This window comes from Myxocyprinus asiaticus, chromosome 21 (assembly GCF_019703515.2).
Source record: "Myxocyprinus asiaticus isolate MX2 ecotype Aquarium Trade chromosome 21, UBuf_Myxa_2, whole genome shotgun sequence".
Taxonomy (NCBI): domain Eukaryota; kingdom Metazoa; phylum Chordata; class Actinopteri; order Cypriniformes; family Catostomidae; genus Myxocyprinus; species Myxocyprinus asiaticus.
In genome coordinates, this window is record NC_059364.1 from 845001 (window position 1) to 868002 (window position 23002).

General features: G+C 36.0%; 2 protein-coding genes across 2 annotated transcripts in view; one reads left to right on the forward strand and one right to left on the reverse strand.

Annotated features, from left to right (window-relative positions):
* LOC127411940 (serum response factor-like) overlaps positions 1 to 23002 on the forward strand; it is an 896621-nt gene that overhangs the window by 135788 nt on the left and 737831 nt on the right. The window lies entirely within an intron of this gene.
* LOC127411955 (serine/threonine-protein kinase 32C-like) overlaps positions 13154 to 23002 on the reverse strand; it is a 136215-nt gene continuing 126366 nt past the window's right edge. The window contains exons 10-12 of the mRNA XM_051647920.1: positions 21308 to 21436; positions 18214 to 18281; positions 13154 to 15763 (exon numbers count right to left, since the gene is read on the reverse strand). Of these exons, the coding sequence (XP_051503880.1) occupies positions 15583 to 15763; positions 18214 to 18281; positions 21308 to 21436 (378 nt within the window). The 3' untranslated portion in view covers positions 13154 to 15582. The remainder of the gene's footprint in view (positions 15764 to 18213; positions 18282 to 21307; positions 21437 to 23002) is intronic.

Sequence of the window (23002 nt, forward strand, 5' to 3'; positions counted from 1 at the left end):
TGCTTACATATGAAAGAAATTCACTTTCAGCTAATGCTGATAATTATACAGGGGACCTTCAAACTTGGTACATTATGGAAATATTAATTTTACGAATTGCATTTTATCTTTAGATATGTATTTTTTATTTTTAATCAATTTGTTCACGGTTTAGCTTTTTAAAAATGTACAAATTCCATGTATTGCATTAATTAATATCATATCTTGAAATTGCATATATTACGTTGCATACATGTTTACATGCATCATTTGTGCTATTTAAAAGGATTGACATTGATATGTAGAACAAGTGTTAAAACAGTACTGTCTCTTTAAGAATAGCGTCAGTTCAGCGTCTCACAGAAGTGTTTTAGTTGAGCGGATATTAACCAGAGTGTGATTTAATCGCACCAGTCTTTGGTTTTAAGAAAAATCAATATCAGATCGCTCAAATGAAAATCACAATGCATCGGAAGATCTATATTTTTACCCACCTCTGGTGTAGTCAGATAATATGATGTTTACCTTTATTGATCCATTAAGCAGCCTTCAAATTTGTAAAAGCCATGCACCTTTTTTTGTCTCATGCAACTGCTGTCAGTCACAGTAAAGTGCACCGTTTTGATCAGTTTCACACTCAAGAGCCGCTAACAAGTGCATTTTTATGTCATGTTCTCTCTTGTAAATGTAAACAAGGTGTAAATGTCACCATCATAATATATGTCTAAAGGATCGAAGTCTGAGAGCTACTGAGTGTGTTTACATGCACTGCAATACACTGATAACTATAAACAAATCAGCTTATAAGAAAAACGAGAACTTGACAAACCTGCATTTACATTGCATTTAAAATAAACCGATTATTCTCGCTTTTTTTTTCTCCCCAATTTGGAATGCCCAATTCCCAATGCGCTCTAAGTCCTCGTGATGGCGTAGTGATTCGCCTCAATCCGGGTGGCGAAGGACGAATCTCAGTTGCCTCCGCATCTGAGACCGTCAATCCGTGCATCTTATCACGTGGCTTGTTGAGCACGTTACCGTGGAGACGTAGCGCGTGTGGAGGCTTCACGCTATTCTCCGCAGCATCCACGCACAACTCACCACACGCCCCACCGAGAGCGAGAACCACATTATAGTGACCGCGAGGAGGTTACCCCATGTGACTCTACCCTCCCTAGCAACCGGGCCAATTTGGTTGCTTAGGAGACCTGGCTGGAGTCACTCAGCACGCCCTGGATTCGAACTCACGACTCCAGGTGTGATAGTCAGCATCAGTACTCGCTGAGATACCCAGACCTATATTCTCTGCTTTTGATGTCAAACCGTAAACAGTCATGTGCTCAACACCTGCACATATTAGATAAGATGGTAGGAACGCCGGTAAAGGTGTTTACATGCAACGTGAAATTATCATAATAATGCGCAAAAATCTACGTGTGCTGATCGGTTTATTCTTAAGCAGTTTATGACCTAACCCCGACAAAGGAACGGCATTTAAAGCTCAAGTATTTAATTTCTGCACCACTAGCCCCACCAAACAGAATTGCAAAACTAAACTTTGTTTTCAAAACAGCTTTCTGAATACGCCCCCCGTCTTCAATTGGTAAAAAAAAAAAACAGATAGTCCCGCCCCCAACTCATGCCGTTGGTTGAGTAACGTTGTTGGGGCGTGTCTAAACGGGTTGCTCAAAACAAACAGAGCGATTTTCATAGCGCCACAGAGACACAGTGTTTATCAGAAAGTCAGAAAGTATTTTAACACAGAAAAAGTTCCATACTTCAGCTTTAAGGCGTTTACATGACCTTGCACGTTGTCGTCTTAAGCACAATCAATGATTGTGCATGTAAACACGCTCAATCATCACATTTAGCCTGTTTTATTTATTTATTTTATTCCAACTGTTACTCCTTCCATAAATATTTAATTTACATGTAGGGTTATGTTTCACCAAGTGGTGCAATGCTCAAATATATTAGGAGTGCGTAAATTGTAACTTAGTGCCCATCTGTGCTATAACTAGTCTATAACTGGCCCCAGATCACCAGTCATTAGCAGCTGCAGATGATGTCACTTCCTCCCACTGGACTAATGAGCTCCAGCAAGCTGCATCTGCATTCATAAGAATCTGTGTGTTTGCCAGAAAACATCTGAACACTAAGAATAACCTTTATCATGTAACTTTTAATGTCAGTTAATGTGTCAGTATAGAACGCTGACAGCATTAATGATCATTTATCTGTTTGAATCAACTCTATTCAGTATATGACCAGTCTTGCAGTATACACTGTATCATGGCAAAACAACACCAGTTACTTGTGAAGTATTCAGTGTGTGAGTTATATAACCTGAAAAAGACTGATGTCAGATCAGCTGTTAATGACTAAAACATGACTGAATAAAGAGCAGGACAATGGCCCGCTGCTGCTGATGTCATGGAAACTCGTCTGGCTCTGTGTTCTGGACCCTCGCTGTGTTTTAAGGGGAACTTCCCGCAAATGTTTATCAGTCATACAGACAATAGCTTTTAAACTGTTACTAACTACAGCAAAAACATCAAAGACTGGAGTGGCAGAATCCTGCGGGAAAACACTCTTTCTAAATGTGTGTGTGTCTGTGTGTATTCTGAGTTCATATCAACCTTTGTAAACCATGCATTTTATAAAGCATCCCAAATTTGATCAAAAACACCATTGGCATGTGTGCCTTGTGTTGTTCAGACTTGCTTTGTTTGCTTCAAGTGTATTCTTATCGTTCTCTGATCTTTAATAACTCTAAAATTCAGGGGCAGTGTGAGCTGTGAGTATGTGTGCCTCACAGAAAAAAGAGAAATGTTCAAAAGTGAAATAGCCGTGACTCCAGATGAGTGTTGAGTGAAGATTAAAGCTGCTGTGCTCTCTGAGTTATAGAGTTCAGCTGATGAATCATATAAGGATGAGACGAGACTCGTTGTTCATCAGTAATGAGTGTTTTAGCATCTGAGTAAACACAATATGAGAATAATGATAATAACAAACCTTGAACCATTGAACTCTTAAAAGCTAGTTTAATTATTTATTTGAAATAAAAGTGTCCTTGGGTGATTCCACACTCATGCGGGACACTTTTTTTTATTTTTTGCATTAATGCAAACATGAATTCAATCAGTGAAGTTATGTGACTATATTAATTGTTTGTTATTGGACATGAAGTCGATTCTCCTGAAGTTCACACAGGTGTCGTAGCAGAGGAACCACAGGTGGAGTTCAACACATTAAATCTGTTGTGTTGCATTTTTATTTGTGTTAAAATACTTTTTAGCTTATTATGCAGAGACAACTGTAAGCCATTCGTGGGGTGATTTCCCCAAAAAGAGCAAACACTGTGTCTCTGTGGCACTGATCTGTTTATTTCAATGCAGCAAGATCGGCTCAACCAATGAATTTGCGGCGGACTCTGTTAATTAGACCAATGGCAGAATGAGGGTGTTTTCGGAAATCTGTTCGAAAACTATGTCTATTTTTTTTCATGCAGCCATTCAAAAATTATCTTCCAGTCACAAGGTATGAATAATCTCCATTTACCAAATAACATCCCACAAACGTTGTAATTTGGTCTGGTTGTATTTTGGTATTTTAATAACGTATTTTAAATGTCTTATTCAAATGTACAAATTACGTTATTTTAACAGATAAATAAAACGTCCCACAAACGTTGTAATTTGGTCTGGTTGTATTTTGGTATTTTAATAACGTATTTTAAACGTCTTATTCAAATGTACAAATTACGTTATTTTAACAGATAAATAAAACGTCCCACAAACGTTGTAATTTGGTCTGGTTGTATTTTGGTATTTTAATAACGTATTTTAAACGTCTTATTCAAATGTACAAATTACGTTATTTTAACAGATAAATAAAACGTCCCACAAACGTTGTAATTTGGTCTGGTTGTATTTTGGTATTTTAATAACGTATTTTAAACGTCTTATTCAAATGTACAAATTACGTTATTTTAACAGATAAATAAAACGTCCCACAAACGTTGTAATTTGGTCTGGTTGTATTTTGGTATTTTAATAACGTATTTTAAACGTCTTATTCAAATGTACAAATTACGTTATTTTAACAGATAAATAAAACGTCCCACAAACGTTGTAATTTGGTCTGGTTGTATTTTGGTATTTTAATAACGTATTTTAAACGTCTTATTCAAATGTACAAATTACGTTATTTTAACAGATAAATAAAACGTCCCACAAACGTTGTAATTTGGTCTGGTTGTATTTTGGTATTTTAATAACGTATTTTAAACGTCTTATTCAAATGTACAAATTACGTTATTTTAACAGATAAATAAAACGTCCCACAAACGTTGTAATTTGGTCTGGTTGTATTTTGGTATTTTAATAACGTATTTTAAACGTCTTATTCAAATGTACAAATTACGTTATTTTAACAAATAAATTAAACGTCCCATAAACGTAATTTGGTCTGGTTGTATTTTGGTATTTTAATAACGTATTTTAAACGTCTTATTCAAATGTACAAATTACGTTATTTTATCAGATAAATAAAACGTCCCACAAACGTTGTAATTTGGTCTGGTTGTATTTTGGTATTTTAATAACGTATTTTAAACGTCTTATTCAAATGTACAAATTACGTTATTTTAACAAATAAATTAAACGTCCCATAAACGTTGTAATTTGGTCTGGTTGTATTTTGGTATTTTAATAACGTATTTTAAACGTCTTATTCAAATGTACAAATTACGTTATTTTAACAAATAAATTAAACGTCCCATAAACGTTGTAATTTGGTCTGGTTGTATTTTGGTATTTTAATAACGTATTTTAAACGTCTTATTGAAACTTACAAATTACGTTATTTTAACAGATAAATAAAACGTCCCACAAACGTTGTAATTTGGTCTGGTTGTATTTTGGTATTTTAATAACTTATTTTAAACGTCTTATTCAAACTAACAAATTACGTTATTTTAACAGATAAATAAAACGTCCCACAAATGTTGTAATTTGGTCTGGTTGTATTTTGGTATTTTAATAACGTATTTTAAACGTCTTATTCAAATGTACAAATTACGTTATTTTAACAAATAAATTAAACGTCCCATAAACGTAATTTGGTCTGGTTGTATTTTGGTATTTTAATAACGTATTTTAAACGTCTTATTCAAATGTACAAATTACGTTATTTTAACAAATAAATTAAACGTCCCATAAACGTAATTTGGTCTGGTTGTATTTTGGTATTTTAATAACGTATTTTAAACGTCTTATTCAAATGTACAAATTACGTTATTTTAACAAATAAATTAAACGTCCCATAAACGTAATTTGGTCTGGTTGTATTTTGGTATTTTAATAACGTATTTTAAACGTCTTATTCAAATGTACAAATTACGTTATTTTAACAAATAAATTAAACGTCCCATAAACGTTGTAATTTGGTCTGGTTGTATTTTGGTATTTTAATAACGTATTTTAAACGTCTTATTGAAACTTACAAATTACGTTATTTTAACAGATAAATAAAACGTCCCACAAACGTTGTAATTTGGTCTGGTTGTATTTTGGTATTTTAATAACTTATTTTAAACGTCTTATTGAAACTTACAAATTACGTTATTTTAACAGATAAATAAAACGTCCCACAAATGTTGTAATTTGGTCTGGTTGTATTTTGGTATTTTAATAACGTATTTTAAACGTCTTATTCAAATGTACAAATTACGTTATTTTAACAAATAAATTAAACGTCCCATAAACGTAATTTGGTCTGGTTGTATTTTGGTATTTTAATAACGTATTTTAAACGTCTTATTCAAATGTACAAATTACGTTATTTTAACAAATAAATAAAACGTCCCACAAACGTTGTAATTTGGTCTGGTTGTATTTTGGTATTTTAATAACGTATTTTAAACGTCTTATTCAAATGTACAAATAACGTTATTTTAACAGATAAATAAAACGTCCCACAAATGTTGTAATTTGGTCTGGTTGTATTTTGGTATTTTAATAACGTATTTTAAACGTCTTATTCAAATGTACAAATTACGTTATTTTAACAAATAAATTAAACGTCCCATAAACGTTGTAATTTGGTCTGGTTGTATTTTGGTATTTTAATAACGTATTTTAAACGTCTTATTGAAACTTACAAATTACGTTATTTTAACAGATAAATAAAACGTCCCACAAACGTTGTAATTTGGTCTGGTTGTATTTTGGTATTTTAATAACTTATTTTAAACGTCTTATTCAAACTAACAAATTACGTTATTTTAACAGATAAATAAAACGTCCCGCATATGTTGTAATTTGGTCTGGTTGTATTTTGGTATTTTAATAACGTATTTTAAACGTCTTATTCAAATGTACAAATTACGTTATTTTAACAAATAAATTAAATGTCCCATAAACGTAATTTGGTCTGGTTGTATTTTGGTATTTTAATAACGTATTTTAAACGTCTTATTCAAATGTACAAATTACGTTATTTTAACAAATAAATAAAACGTCCCACAAACGTTGTAATTTGGTCTGGTTGTATTTTGGTATTTTAATAACGTATTTTAAACGTCTTATTCAAATGTACAAATAACGTTATTTTAACAGATAAATAAAACGTCCCACAAATGTTGTAATTTGGTCTGGTTGTATTTTGGTATTTTAATAACGTATTTTAAACGTCTTATTCAAATGTACAAATTACGTTATTTTAACAAATAAATTAAACGTCCCGCAAACGTTGTAATTTGGTCTGGTTGTATTTTGGTATTTTAATAACGTATTTTAAACGTCTTATTCAAATGTACAAATTACGTTATTTTATCAGATAAATAAAACGTCCCGCAAACGTTGTAATTTGGTCTGGTTGTATTTTGGTATTTTAATAACGTATTTTAAACGTCTTATTCAAGTGTACAAATTACGTTATTTTAACAAATAAATTAAACGTCCCACAAACGTTGTAATTTGGTCTGGTTGTATTTTCAAATAAAAAACATGTTATATTTACATTTTGTGGCTACTTTAAGAAAACATATCAGGTTAGTACTTTTACAATGTTTTTAAAGCGTTTTTATTATGTTATTCAGGTGTTGTTTCTAGGACATTTTTAAAATACTGTTCTGCAACATTACCTAACTGCAACCAAAATGCAATGTTGTAAAAAGGTTTTGTGTTTGCTGGGTATCTGTTTATTCGACCAAGGTCAGATAGAGGCTAAAAATACACCCTTCAGTTTTAACAATGAAAAAGCTCCACTAATGTTTAAAAAACACAAAGTGTCTTTATTTCCAACACTACTATTGTTTCACTATTTCAAATCTAACAAACTTCGTTTGGTGAAATGTTTTGCTTGAAAAGATTTTCTTTCAAACAAATGACACATCATTACATGACTATGATTAACAGTTGACGTTGTGGTGTTTTGTGTGTCAGTTCCTCAGACGGGCAGCAGCTCAAATGCGTGTCAGGATCAGACGGCGCTGCACAACAGAATGGATGCTGTAGAAAAGGTGCCATAACCTTCATCCCTCATTTCTCTCACATCTCAGTTTCTTTATCTATAGAAATATCTTGTCCAAACTCATTTCTGCTGCATGGAAACTATTTGATGTATTTTGTTATGAAATGAGAATGTGCTGCAGAGAGTTCTGTTCTGATGTTTCTTGTGTTCTCAGTATCATCAGAGCTCTATAAATCAGGACTGGGCAAATGAAAGTCTCCCTGAAGTCAATCTAAGAAAAGTCAAGCGTCACGTGACCGCTCTTAATGTCACAATGTCCTTTACTCTCATTCAGTCCTTCCACCTGTTTCCTGTCGTCATCTGTCTCCTCTGATCTCATGCATTGCTCCTGGAAATCCCTCTGATTTCTTTTTCATCATTTGTGGAGGAATTGAGTTTCACTGTTTTCATGTTCTCACCCTTTTAAAGTCATCCATCCCACATGATGTATTCTAGTTTAGTGGTTCTCAAGCAGGGTGCCTTAAAATATTGTAACATACAAAAAAATATGATTCATGTTTCTCTGTTAATGGTAAATTCGTGTTCTCATGACTTTTTTGTTAGTGTAACATTCCTGATCTACAAAATGAAAAGACAAAGTTGCCGGTTATGATGTTTATTCATCAACTAATGAATTCATCTTTCTCCTTGAAACACTTACGTTAACACCTTACATTTTCCCCAGCAACCAAGAACCAATCACAGTCCTTAACAAGAATTAACAACATTAACAGAGAAACATGAATGACTTTATTTTTTGACCAGTATGTTACAGTATTATCTTGCACACTGGAGGGACTCGGAGTCAAAAAGTTTCATTGAATGTACAATAAAAACTTGTTCTTATTACTAAATAAATTAAATCCAGTACAACAAATACCTACAGCTGTAAATTACAAATGCACTTAATGTAAATATTTATTTGCATAACAATAATTGATTGTATTTATTTTGGTTTTTGTTTGTCTTGTGTTCGCATTTACTTTCTGGCTCTGTAAAGTCACCTTTGGTTTTTAGAAAGGTGCTATATAAATAAAAATGTTCTGTTTTGTTTTCTTGAAACAAAATATAATTTGTTTCTTGGAGGGAAATATGACCTGCACATGCTCTTGACAGTCTTTGTGAGATTCACTCGAGCAGTTTGCAGTTGTAGAGAGTTTCTCGTTTTGCCTTTCATGTTCGGTGTCCACACAGTATCTCAAATTGTGTTCACACTCTTAAACTCTCGCTTTCTCTCATTCACTCGTCTTCTCTGTGTTGTCTTAGCGGGTGGAGGACACCGTACAGACGCTGGAGGACGAGCTGTCTCTTCTTCTGGAAGCCATCGAGGCCCCTAAGTGGAGCCCCCTGCTGGACACTGACAGTGACACGCCGCTCATAGACATACTGGACGAGAGCACTCCTGGCCTGCCGTCATGAGACAGATGAGAGGATGATGATGAGTTTGTGGAGCAGATGAACACATGATGATGTTCTGATGATCAGAGGTGGAGTTCAAAATGGCATACTACTTTTACTATTTCTGCCATATCTATATTCTGCATAAATAGAGCCATTTTGAACTCAGACAGTGTGATAATACACACACACACACACACACACACACACCAAAGACCACAGAGCTGATCGGTTCATTTACTGGCTCTGTAAAATTCTCTCTAAAAAATAAAAAAAAAGAGTAAATGTCTGCACCCTGATATTATTACCCCAGAGTTTATTTCAACACTGCAACATTTCCATATTCCAGACTTAATTGATGAAATTAAATGTGGAGCAATATCAGTGTTCAGACATTGACTTTCGTTTATTGCATAAGCGGTGTTGGTTGTTTTGATCATTTCTAATAGATAACGTTCTTGTTGATGATATCCTACATGACTCATGAGCACTAAAACAGTATTTTAAAACAGGGTGTTTTATAGCTTTGCATATTAGTCATAATTGTTTTATTTTAAGTAATACAATGTTTATTTCATGTCAGTTCCACCATAGAGGAATGGGTAATTAGTTTTGTTGAGAACACAACATTTTATTTGATGAGAACAGACACTGATGAACTCTCTAAAGCGTCTAACTGTGAATATGTGACTAATGAGAGCGAGAACATTGAATGCACAGAAAGAGGAAGGTCACAAAAAGAAAGGCTGAAGATGAATTTAACACCGTCTTTTCAGCTGTTACATATAGATGATTGAAGAAAAGAAAATGTTACTGTTCTTTGTAACTTTCTCTTAAACGATCCCTTGATTTCTAAAGAATTCATTTTGCACAAACTGACTAGTAGTTTGTATAAATGGGCGAGTAGTTTGTATAAATGGGCGATTTTCCTTTTTATGCAACACACACAAAACTCTAGACGTTTTGAGAAAGCATCTGTGGTATAATTGTGTCCACTAATTGTGTACATTAACAGATGGTGTGAATGAGAGCAGATGCTGGAGACCATGTTTATACAGAAGCAAAACTGACATGTTTGTGTGCTGTCTTAAAACATGTCACATGACGACAAGGAAACACTTTTACGGTCTATACATTTTAGCGGGCATGCACATGTCAACACACACAAAAACTTTATTTAGAATAAACACAGACAAGTGCACTTTAATACTTTATTAATACTTTTATGATCATCAAAACAGTCTAAGGGTTACCAAAATATCCAAGAGAATCTAGTTTTACATAATCATGCCATCCACATTACAATGGAAAACAACGTTAAAATCTCATCTCTGAGCAGTTCTAAAGGAACGGATGACATTTAGAGCAGATATAACATTGATCTGGGCAAAAGTCTGTCAAACCACACACACGGCTTTATGGTGGTTTCCAGTCATCATTGCATTGAATACAGTACATGCAAGAATTCAGATTCAGTATGTTTGTTTAAATGCATTTGTTGAATCTTTCCATTGATTCTGTGCCCACTTTAACTGTTGCATTAATAATATTTCAAAACATTCCATGGTTTTACTTATGACAATAAATGCTTGTTTACAAATGCAACTCTGTTTATGTTGGTTCTGTGCACGTACACGCAAACACACACACGCACACAAACACTCATTTATATTTAGAAATGGCTGTGCAAATGGTACAAAAGCTTTGGCATATTTGCCTACAAGTTGTGCCTGCACACTTGGAAAAAGATTTTAAACAACACCATTTGAAGGCAAGGCTTCATAAGACTTATTACTGATATTATAGTCTCTTTAAGTTTAATAATGCTATTTTTTATTGATACTTGCTTAAGCACATCCACATAAAACTGTGGAAAAAATATTTTTAGCTTTGTACTATGTACATGCTTTACATCTTGAAGCGGTGGAGTTTTAAGGTAGTGAATGCTACAGGTCTGCAGATTATCGCCACTGCTGAGAATAACGGCACCACCTTAAAATTATTCCTAGAATTCCTAAAGACTTAATGCTATGCAATAGAAAATTCCCATCTCATCTGCTGGGAAATATAGAAGCCACGCTAACTCAACACAATCTCCAAAGATCACACACACACACACACACACACATTATTGTCTGCTCGCTATAAATCAATCTTAAACCGGCGTCCTATAGAGATAAATTAAGTTTTCTCTCTAGCAGGGCAGATAATGTGTAAAATAAGCAGCAGAGATGTACAGTAAGGTTCGGATTCATACGTGATGCGTCTCAACAATAAACCCTCCATAATGTGTTGAAGAATTCTAACAGTCAAAGTATAAAAAGTTGGCTGGGCAACATCATGTAACTGCAGGCGAGTGTGTTGCCCAAAGCAGTAGAGGGGTTCGAAAACAACATCAACACTGTCACACTATGGCAAGCCGAATTGACATTTAATCAAGTATAGGATCAGTTTTAAAAAGTTAAAATGCTTATTCTGAAATTAGTAGTTTACGGAAGCCCCGAACTGCACTTTGAAAATATATATATATTTTTTAGGCGTCTTAGTGCCTTCCTGAGCCTATGTCCTACATGCTTACTGATAGTGGAACCTGGTGTCCGAGGTTGGTACTGCATGCTAATTGTTAGCTAGCTAGCAAAAAAAAGATATATATATATATATATATATATATATATATATATATATATATATATATATATATATATATATATATATATATATATATATATATAAATAAAACAATTATATATATATATATATATATATATATATATATATATATATATATATATATATATATATATATATATATATATATATATATATATATATATATAAAAATAAAACAATTATATATATATATATATATATATATATATATATATGTTTTCTCACGTTTTGCTCATGTGGTTGCTAGAAAAAAATAAATACAATTTTTACAGATTTTTATTTATTTATTTTTTGTAGGACATAGGCTCAGCAAGGCACTAAGACACCTAAACAAACTTTTTCACCTTCTTAATTTATATTTTATTTTTTCACCCAGTGAAATTTTCTTTCACAGTGCGGTTCGGGGCTTCCGTTGTAATTAGGTTTGCACTGGTAAAAACATTAATTCTTGATATCAAAAATGACCATTACTTGTGGAAATACCCGTTCTTTGATTTTAAAAAATGGAATTTCAACTAGTAAAAATCAGCTGATGATATCTTTGTGTATTTTCACTAATAGTATTTCACAACGATCTCTCATTCACTTCTGTTCAAAATTAAATTACAGATATCTGTAATTAATTTCTTACTAGTTGAACTTTCAGTTTCCCATATCAGCACTGCACTGCTTGATATCTGAAAATTGAATTACTGATGTCTATGATTATAGATGTCACATGATTAAATGTTGAATTGTGGTACATCTACTGTAGGTTTATGGAGTCTCTCACAGACACCTTAAACACTCGGAGCTTACTTTTTATCTTTATGGCACTTTCCATGAATAGGATACAAAATATGACCTGAAACTCTTCCAGAATAAATAAATAAATAAATAAAAGCCAATCTACTATGATTTGTGTGATTTTGTTAATTTCTAGCACTAAAGATAACTTATAAAATAAATAAAAAAATAAACTAATTTGATAAAAACCCCTACACCAGAATGGGTAACAGGGTTGCAGATTTAGCCTAGTTTAGTACCAAATGTTCATTTGAAAAACATATTTTGCATGGATTGATGAATTATATTTATCATAAATTGATTGTCTTAATGAATGCAAGTAAATGCTGCAGAATTTGTGTAAATATTGAGAAAATGTAATGAGATTATCTACTTGTATTCCCACCATGCTGAAAAGGGTACAAATGATGTCACTTCCTGTGTGTCCAATTTAAATAATGTTACATTTTTGTAACGGGAAAATTTTCCAAATGTGGGATATACCTTACACATCACAAACATCACATTAACATGTTTTTTCTAATTAAATGTAGTTGTTTTTTAACCACATAAATGAATTTAATATCAATTCAACAGATTTTCAAAATTATGACACCACAGTGTGATTTTAACTGTAGGATCGAGAAGGTAATGCTAACACTTTACAATAAGGTTTTATTAATTAACATTAGAAAGTGCATTAGATATCATAAACTAACAATGAACAATCTTTTTTAAAAGCATTTATTAATCTTGGTTTATTTTAATTGATAAAAATAATAATTATATATATATATATATATATATATAATTTCCTAATGCATCAACCACTTCAATTTTAAAACTGTATTAGTATATGCAAATATTAACATTAACCAAGATTAATAAGTGGTGTAAACTTATTAATTGTTTGTTAATGTTAAATAAAGTTCAATGAAAGCGGGAAAGTGCACGCACATCCAACACTTCTTCAACAGGTGCCTGTTCAAAGCAAAACGCATTGATATAAAACTGAAGAAGTAAATCCGCACACTGTTATATTTTTCCCTTTTATTGATTTAAAAACAACAGCAATGTTTGATCAGAATGATCTTCGTCAGGCATGAAACTTTGAAGGGTTCTTTGAACTGGTTATCTGTTAGCCAGTCCGCTTGCTCACATGTGATATGTCAAGCCAGTCGGCTCACATCGGGTAGTCAATTAACTTGCGTACTCTCTCTTTGCCTAACATTTATATTTTCTCGGTTTGCAAGTAAGCCAGTTTCACTGCTGAGCGTCGCGAGAGTTTTCTTTGAAAATGTATTTGCTCAGGTGGTTGCCTGGGCTTTTTCTTCTATCAGCTTGCATGATAAGGTCTGCTTTTGGTTGTGACACATAAGCCGCTTTTCCACCATTGGCCCGAACAGTTCTCATCGCAAAACCAAACCATTCTGTGCCGATCTGGGCCAGTTGGTGCAGTTACAGTTTCTTTTTCCACTATGGTGAGGTGAGATCCGTCTGTTGGCGACGGCATGAGAGATAAACATTTGAGCGAGTAAGCTATGGAGGATGATCACATGGTCCAGTTTTTAGGACTGCTTTTTTCCCTAGTTTTACTCACAGAAAAGACACCCATGTCGCAAAATGACAGTAAAGAGAACAAGGCGAGAAGTCTTTACCATCAGGCCTTGTGTATGGCACCGGACACGAACATACAGAAAGGTAAAAGTTCCCAAACTAAAAAGGATATTTATTGACAAAATATTATATGAAAATAGTATTTGAGAAAATAAGTTTAAATAAGCTAGTAATCTACTTCACTGATGACAAAGGCAGGAAGAAAAATAAATGTAGGTTACTAGTTAAACCATCATCAGAAAATTAGGAAGATAGACTAAACATAAACTATTTTTTTATTAACTTTTATTAGCTTCAGCCAAATATTAGCAAACTTGGCAAGCTAGAAACAAATTAAAGTGCTATAAGTTACCTTGGCGTTGGCAAATTGACAATCGTGAGTCGCCATGAACTAAAGTCATTTAACCAGCTCGGTTAAGTAAGTTTCAGTACGGTAAGCTAACCGTGCCGTGAATTCCGTGCCGTGAACGGTTTATAATCGTGCCGTGCCAAACCGTGCTCAAGTACTTAGAACCATTCAGCCCGATGGTGGAAAAGCAGCTATAGAAGTGCGTCTTTAACAAATTAAGTCATAGCCAAATCAGGCACTGGCACACATTGCTATCTTAGGTAATTCATTTAAATAAATCCACACGTAGCTAGGCTAAGTCACTAGTTAAATAAGCTCCGGGCTTACCAGGTCCAGACACACATTATGAGTCAGGTCACTAGCCGTTTAAGCAATTCGGCCAAGCAGGCCCAGGCACATTTAGCTAACACACATGCAAATGGTTCTTCAAAGCAGCAGCAGTACACAAGTCTTGGTGGTAGATCTGCTTGTTTGTCCACATGCTTAACTCACTGTGTCTGTGTATGTTCTAGCAGCAGCGGTGTAGCAAATCTAGTCCGTCAAGACCAATATCAGACATTTCATACCCACATTAAGATGCTAAAATCTTTCCGAGAGTTGTCATGGCTGAACTAATGTAATTAACTAATGTTAATGAATACAACCTTATTGTAAAGTGTTAAAACCACTTTTCATGCCAAGTGTAAAAATAGTTTATCTACAAAAACATGGGAGTTGTGCCTCTAACGTTTAAAAAAAAAAAACAAAAAAGCAAGATTAGGGGTAGTTAGGGTTAGGGGTTAGGGTTAAGGTTTTAGAAGATTTTTGTGGATCACTTTCTAGAGTCAGTCATCAATTATTCAGCTGTTAGCTTACAGGCTACTAAACTGTTATACTGAACAAGACACCAAGTAAATAATCCGTGTCTGACAAATTAACTAAACCGAAAATCCAAACATCAGTCATTATTTCCATTATTCAAATGTTAATATGTGAGCTCAGTTTCAGTGTGTGTCATCTGACTCAAGCTTACAGTCTTACGTTGTTGAATTGCCTCTAAAATCTCTATTTTACATCATGCTGAAGAGTTACAGTATGTTGCATAGAAGTTCAAACTTAATCTAGGAACAGAAGAACACTACTGGAACACTCATGATGAAGGCTGAGAATTGTGTTGTGTTCACCTGTGTCACGAGAAGGCGTAAAGGTCTGTCATGTCTCGCGTGAACGCTTTTCTCAGTGCCGCGTGGAATATGAGAGAGTTTAAAGGCATAGTGAGCACGCCATCACCGCTAAGGTCAACAAGGGTGCTAGCAGCTTCCAGGAGATGAGCACACTGAACCGCACATGCTCAGTTTGGAGGTCTCGGGTTCGATCTCGGGTTCTTCATCTTCTGTTCCTCCCTCAGCCTCTTCACCCTCCCCGTCTGGATCTCCTTCAGCTCCCTCGCCGTCTGCTCCCATCCCGCCCTCCTCCTGACGACGGTTTAACCTCAACACATAAAAACAACAGCAGAGTTCATACCACACCAACAACAGCAACATGTGATGACTGCATTTAATAATCTACTCATATAACCATACTACATGTAACGTACAAACACACACACACAGGACCTGCACACAAACACAGTCTAATACAGACACAGTGCAAATAATTCACACAAAACTCGATTTTTACATTTTCTGAGAAAAATATGAATGATGTTAGGCTATGCAAAACTCACCATCACAATGCTGTTCTGAGTGGTTACTAGGGTGTTATTGAGGTTGGGTTGGTTGCTAAATGGTTGCGGGGTAATTTGCTGGGTGATTCTTAGGGTGTTAGGAGTGGTTGCTAGGTGGTTAAAGGTGGTTGCTATGGTGTTGGGAGGAGGTGGCTAGGTGGTTGCTAGGTTGTTGGGGGAGGTTCCTAGGTGGTTGCTAGGGTATTGGGGTGGTTTCTAGGTGGTTGGGAGTGGTTGCTAGGGTTTTTGGGTGGTTGCTAGGGTGTTCTGGGTGATTGACAGGTGGTTTGAGGTGGCCGCTAGGTGGTCATGAGTGGGTGCTAGGGCATTGGGGTGGTTGGGGGTGATTGCTATTTGGTTGGTTGCTAGGGTGTTGGGTTTGGTTTATAGGGTGGTTGCTAGGGCATTGGGGTGGTAGGGGGTGATCGCTGGGTGGTTCTTAGGGTGTTTGGAGTGGTTGCTATGTGGTTAAGGGTGGTTGCTATGGTGTTGGGGGAGGTTTCTAGGTGGTTGCTATGTGGTTGGGAGTGGTTGCTAGGGCATTGAGGTGTTTGGGTATGATTGCTTAATGATTGCTAGGGTGATGGGAGTGGTTTCTAGGGTGGTTGCTAGGTTGTTGAGAGCATTTTTAGGGTGGTTGCTAGGGCATTGGGGTAGTTGCTAGGTGGTTGGGGGTGGTTGCTAGGTGGTTGTGAGTGGTTTCTAGGGTGTTTGGGGAGGTTGATAGGTGGTGGCTAGGGGATTGGGGTGGTTGGGAGTGATTGCTCATCGGTTTTTAGGGTGCAGGAAGTTGTTTTTGCTAGAACATTGGGAGTGGTTTTTAGGGTGGTTACTAGGGCATTGGGGGTGGTTGCTAGGGTTTTGTGGTGGTTTCTAGGCGGTTGTGAGTGGCTGCTAGGTGGTCTGGGGTGGTTTCTAGGGTGTTCTTGGTGGTTGTTAGCTGGTTGGGAGTGGTTACTAGGCGATTGGGGTGGTTAGGTGTGATTGCTCACCGGTTTCTAAGGTGTTGGGAATGGCTTCTTGGGTGGTTGCTAGAGTGTTGGGAGTGGTTTCTAGGGTGGTTGCTAGGGCGTTTGTGTAGTTGCTAGGTGGTGGGGTGTGGTTGCTAGGGTTTTGGGGTGGCTGCTAGGTTGTTGGGGGTGGTTGCTAGGGTTTTGGGGTGGTTTCTAGGTTGTTGTGAGTGGTTGCTATGGTGTTCTGGGTGGCTGCTAGGGTTTTAGAGTGGTTGCTAGATGGTTGTGAGTAGTTCCTATGGTGTTCTGTGTGTTTGCTAGGTGGTTGCTAGGGTTTTGGGGGAGGTTGCTAGATGGTCGGTGTGGTTGATAGGGTGTTCTTGGCGGTTGTTAGCTTGCTGGGGCAGTTAAAAGGGTGTTGGAAGAGATCTGACTGGAGTCCCTCCTTCAGTGTAAGTCTATGGGGTTTTCAGGTGAAAATGGTAAGTGTGATCTCTTAGTAAAGTAACAGCACATTTCTCCTCAACAACACACATGATTTGAGGAATCATTCATGTCTGTAACAGGACCACTTACACACTGAACATTTAATACTTACCCTTAAAGGGTTTATTCAATCACTCATCGTAAGTATAAGCAATAGTAAAAGTGATGTGTGACTTAACAAACACAACTAATAATCAGAGCTCAAATGTGGGAAGTGTGTCACACAGGCAGATACTGTATACAGCAGCAAATTCTGTGATGTGTAAAATAAACGTTCATGAATAATGTGTCAGTTTTAAATATAGCATCAGAAACATAAATTACAGCAGAGAGAGAGAGAGCGAGAGAGGCAGGGAAGCAGTGTGTGCAGACACTGGTTAATAATAAATAAGGTAATAATTTAGAGCATGACTGCAATGATATTTTTCCTCTCAGGAGAGAGACTATTACTGCAGAGTTTCACCATGGTAAATATGAGTTCACATTCAATCCACACCCCAGCAGTGTAAACACACTGACTCTGAAATATCAAGTGATAAAAATGCTTGATATCGAACATTTAAAGTGACACACACTCCGTTTTAAAACCCTAGTAGCTGCCTTGCTATCTACTGTCTACATAAGCAGATATCTTCTAAGGCAGCATCCCAACTATCATGGGACAAGTCACTGATTTGAAGCGATCTAGTAGGAGCTAACTTGTAACTCAAAATGCTATTTCGTTTGGCAGCTCACTAGTGTTTGGAACAGCCCTATAGTGTTTGATGTAGTCTCACTTTTCACGGTTGAAGATCATGAACTCCTGCTGGACGACTTCAAGGCACTCCTGAAGATACTCGTTCTCCTGAGGTTGAAGAGCACAAAGACAAAATAAAGAAACGAGTGAATCAATCAAGTAACTAGCAGTCAGACAGTGTTAACCTCCTACACCTTTAGTTCCCTGAGCAGAATCTTGTGCTGTTCTGCTGAGCTTCATATCTGATGTTTGGAACCAAAAATAGCCTGGAGAATCTGCAGGCCTGACAACAGCACTGAGAGCCTCATAATTTAATCATCCAGGTGATAATCCATCCACTCCTGCATTTACAGAGCACAATAGCTCAACTTCAGAGCGACTCGCTGTCTCTTTGCCACAACACGTGAATGAGTCTCGCTGAAATACAGCTGACATCACAACCATCTCAATTAACTGTGATCAGATTAGAGAGGTGCGGTTCATCATGATGGATTTGGATTTCTGGAATCACAAAGAATACAGCAGGATAACACTGGCTACGTTTACATGCACCCTGATAATACGATTACAATGTGATTATTAAACAGAATATTGTGATTATGATATTGTGATTATGCTTATAATCAAAATGTAAACGCTTTAATCGCATTTCTTCCAGTCTGACCAAAGTGTGTATGCGCCAGTGCTGCAGACGGATCATTTTCCACTCAAGCACAGGTTCGAAAACATCGTGAAACAGAAAAAGCTGCACTTAATTCTCGCTTCACGTGAAGCAACAGTTTCTTGCAGTTTTCCAGCAGTGGTGCTCCCCTATCTACAGCCCCATGGCAAAAGAAAACATATTTTCCCGAGTTGTGAATATCCGTTAATTGAATGTTGGTGAGATAGAAAGGCTGTATTCCGCAAACAAATGGCAAGTACGTCTTTCAGATGAGTTTGTCTTCACGGGGGGAACACAACATCCAGCACGTGTATTCTGACTCTTATGAACCGATTCTCTTTAGTGAATCAAATGAGACAACACATCCAGTGTAGTCGAAAATAGGCTCTATTATATTATTATTTTATCTATCTATCTATCTATCTATATATATATATAATTAATATACAGTATATTAATAAACAATATGAGAAAAGATTATGTGGGAGTGAAGGGAGTTGGAAAGCAGAAAGTGTGGGAAAATGTCAATGTTACAATGTTCCATTCTCATAATTTGATGTCATTTTGCACATGCAAATTGTTAAATTACCCTTTGTTTAGATTTCCATTTGTTTAATGCTGGATAATACATTTTACAGACTGTCACTTTATGTCCCTTGGATATCATTTTCTTGAGGTAAACCTTCTTGAAAAAGCTATCATTTCATTTTGACCCATTGTTCTTAGTTTTATCGCATTGCATATCGCTGCATATTATTCAAGTTTATCTCACATCACATTTTAACTCTTAACCGTGCAGCCCATAGGGGCCAGTTCTTAATTTGTTTATTCTTTAGAAATTCTTAAAACAGGGTGGCCTGGGTAGCTCAGTGGTAAAATACACTGGCTACCACCCCTGGAGTTCGCTAGCTCACTAGCTTGCTTGTTCAAATCCCAAGGTGTGCTGAGTGACTCCAGCCAGGTCTTCTAAGCAACCAAATTGGCCTGGTTGCTAGGGAGGGTAGAGTCACATGGGGTAAACTCCTCATGGTTGCTATAATGTGGTTCGTTCTCGGTGGGGCACATGGTGAGTTGAGCGTGGTTGCCACAGTGGATGGTGTGAAGCCTCCACATGTACTATGTCTCCATGGCAACGTGCTCAACAAGCCATGTGATAAGATGTGCAGGTTGACTTTCTCAGATGCAGAGGCAACTGGGATTCATCCTCCACCACCTGGATTGAGGCGAATCACTACACAACCACAAGGACTTAAAAGCACATTGGGAATTGGGCATTCCAAATTGGGAGAAAAAAAAACATCTTAAAACAAAAGGCTAATATTTAACATGGTGGGGCAGACTTGTTATATGACATTGTTATTTTGACTGTATTACCAGAATGACTTCCTCACATTTCCTTAATGTCAAAATTTTGAATATTATCCTTGTTATATGTCCCTACCAACTTTCAAACCAAACCTTTTTCTATGTAAACCTGCACTAGATGAAATTCTTTGACTGTTGTGATGTATTATGCTGTTACTTCAGCGTCTTGCGCCACAAGAACCGAGTTTTTAAGATGCTGTGTCAAGTTAAAAACAGTGAACATGAGGGCCTGGATAGCTCAGTGAGTATTGACGCTGACTACCACACCTGGAGTCGCGAGTTCAAATCCAGGGTGTGCTGAGTGACTCCAGCCAGGTCTCCTAAGCAACCAAATTGGCCCAGTTGCTAGGGAGGGTAGTGTCACATGGGGTAACCTCCTCGTGGTCACTATAATGTGGTTCTCGCTCTCGGTGGGGTGCGTGGTGAGTTGTGTGTGGATGCCGCGGAGATAGCATGAAGCCTCCACGTGCGCTAGGTCTCCGCGGTAACGCACTCAACAAGCTATGTGATTAGATGCGTGGATTGACGATCTCAGATGCGGAGGCAACTGAGATTCATCCTCCGCCACCCGGATTGAGGCGAGTCACTACGCCACCATGAGGACTTAGAGCGCATTGGGAATTGGGCATTCCAAATTGGGGAGAAAAACAAAACAAAAACAGTGAACTTTTAAAAATGTGTCTTGAGACGCCTGCATTTTATTCCATTCCATACTCGTCTAGATTTGTTGAAAGCAAGAACACCATCCTGTGTGAACGGCCACTTACTGGAAGCTGAAAGCATAGTCAAATTATCCAAATGATTTCCTGCAGAACTTTGTAAATAATTGCTGTTCCTATTCTGTGGAAATCTGAGTCGAGTTCTGCGTGCACAGATGCATTTGAGTGTGTGTTTGATGGACAAACTCAGAATAATAGTTTTGGCCTTTCGCCCTTCAGCGGCATGACACCTGACCAGCATGAGAATTAAACTCCAGAACAGAACAACATTATCTGAGAGATTATTCTCAAATGTCACATACAACTAGAAACTCTAATGTCATTTTGAGGAGTATTTTTCAGCAGAGACTACAAGATATGAGGAGGTGTGTGTTAGATGTGTCACTCACAGACTGTGAATCTTTGCTGTTGTCTCTCGATCTGTTTTTGGCGAGTCGTTTTTTCTTTTTATGAAGTGGACGAGACTCCAGAATCATCTCTTCTAGTTCAAAGGTCGGGTCGCAATGCAGACGACCTTTCTGTGCACACACAGCAAAAATACGACACGTTAAACACTATAGAGGAATGTTGCTCTGATAAGAGTGTTTATTAAATGCTTTAAATATAAATATAAGTGATATCATTTTTAAATAAGTATAAATGTGCGTTAGCAAATTGACAAATAAAGTTTGTAAATGGACCCTTCTGTCAAACTGGTTCAAACTCAGTTACAATTTGTATGTTTTTTCCCCAAAACATTTTCCATACATACAGTATATTGTATCATATCTCAGGTACACAAATCTAATAAAAGAACAGTCAGGTTTTTTTATGGAATGCTTTTCCTTCCAAAACACGGAAATACACTATGATAAAAAGGATTATATTTATTTATTAATAATATGTTTACATTCCCCTTCTAAAGAGTATTTTTAAGGATTTTTTTCTAGAAGATTATCAAAGCCAAATAAATTAAAATGACAATTTTAACACATTTCAAAGTTCAGTTTATAAGATTCATCAAAATCTAAATGGAAATTTTCTCTGTAAAATACATACATTTGATCGTATTGATATGAGAGTTAATGATATATGGAATTTAACAGATAATCAACCATTAATAACTCAGTTGTACACCAGGTATTTTGGTAGTGACATTTTGACGTTTTGTTATATCATATTCTCTGTTCTCTATTTTTTTTTTTTTTTTTTGCATAATCTTAATTCTTAAAATGTATTATGTTGTAAATATTACAAACACAAATGTTTTATGATGTATAATGAATTAATAAATAAATAATTGTTCTCATCATCTGTATTTGGAAGGACAAACTCTACTTCTGAATTGCCATTGAAGTAAAGCTTGTTTTCTATACTGACGAGGACTAGTTTAAAATAATAACTCAAGGGGTTTCAGTTTAAATAATCAAAGCTCAACAATAGCATTAATATTAAGATTTAGCTGACTTCAGAGAACTTTGATAACTAATGTTATTACTAATGTTCAAACAGTCTGTAACAAAACAAATAGATCAACAAAATACAACTAGTAAGTGAAACTGCATCCATGTCCATCATGGCTGTATGGTGAACAGTTATCATCATTTTGAAGTAAATGTGCACCAAAATCAGAAAAATCAGTGTGCAACTTTAAAAATGTTAAATAATGGTCAAATAAACTTTTTGGGGTTTTAAACTAAAATATGATGTTTTGACTTAAAATGAATGGTTAAAAATAACATTTTGTCACTACTGAAATAATCATGTCAATAAAGACACGTTATCATCTGTTTCGGTAGTGCAAATTTTTAGCTCATTTTAATTTGAGCTAATTTTATCTTATGATTATTATGAAAAAAATTATACGCTTTGAACATTTGTACCTACATAAAAAAAAAAATATTTCTCCCCAATTTGGAATGCCCAATTCCCAATGCGCTCTAAGTTCTCGTGGTGGCGTAGTGACTCGCCTCAATCAGGGTGGCGGAGGACGAATCTCAGTTGCCTCCGCGTCTGAGACCGTCAATCCACGCATCTTATCACGTGGCTTGTTGAGCGCATTACCGCAGAGACGTAGTGCGTGTGGAGGCTTCATGCTATTCTCC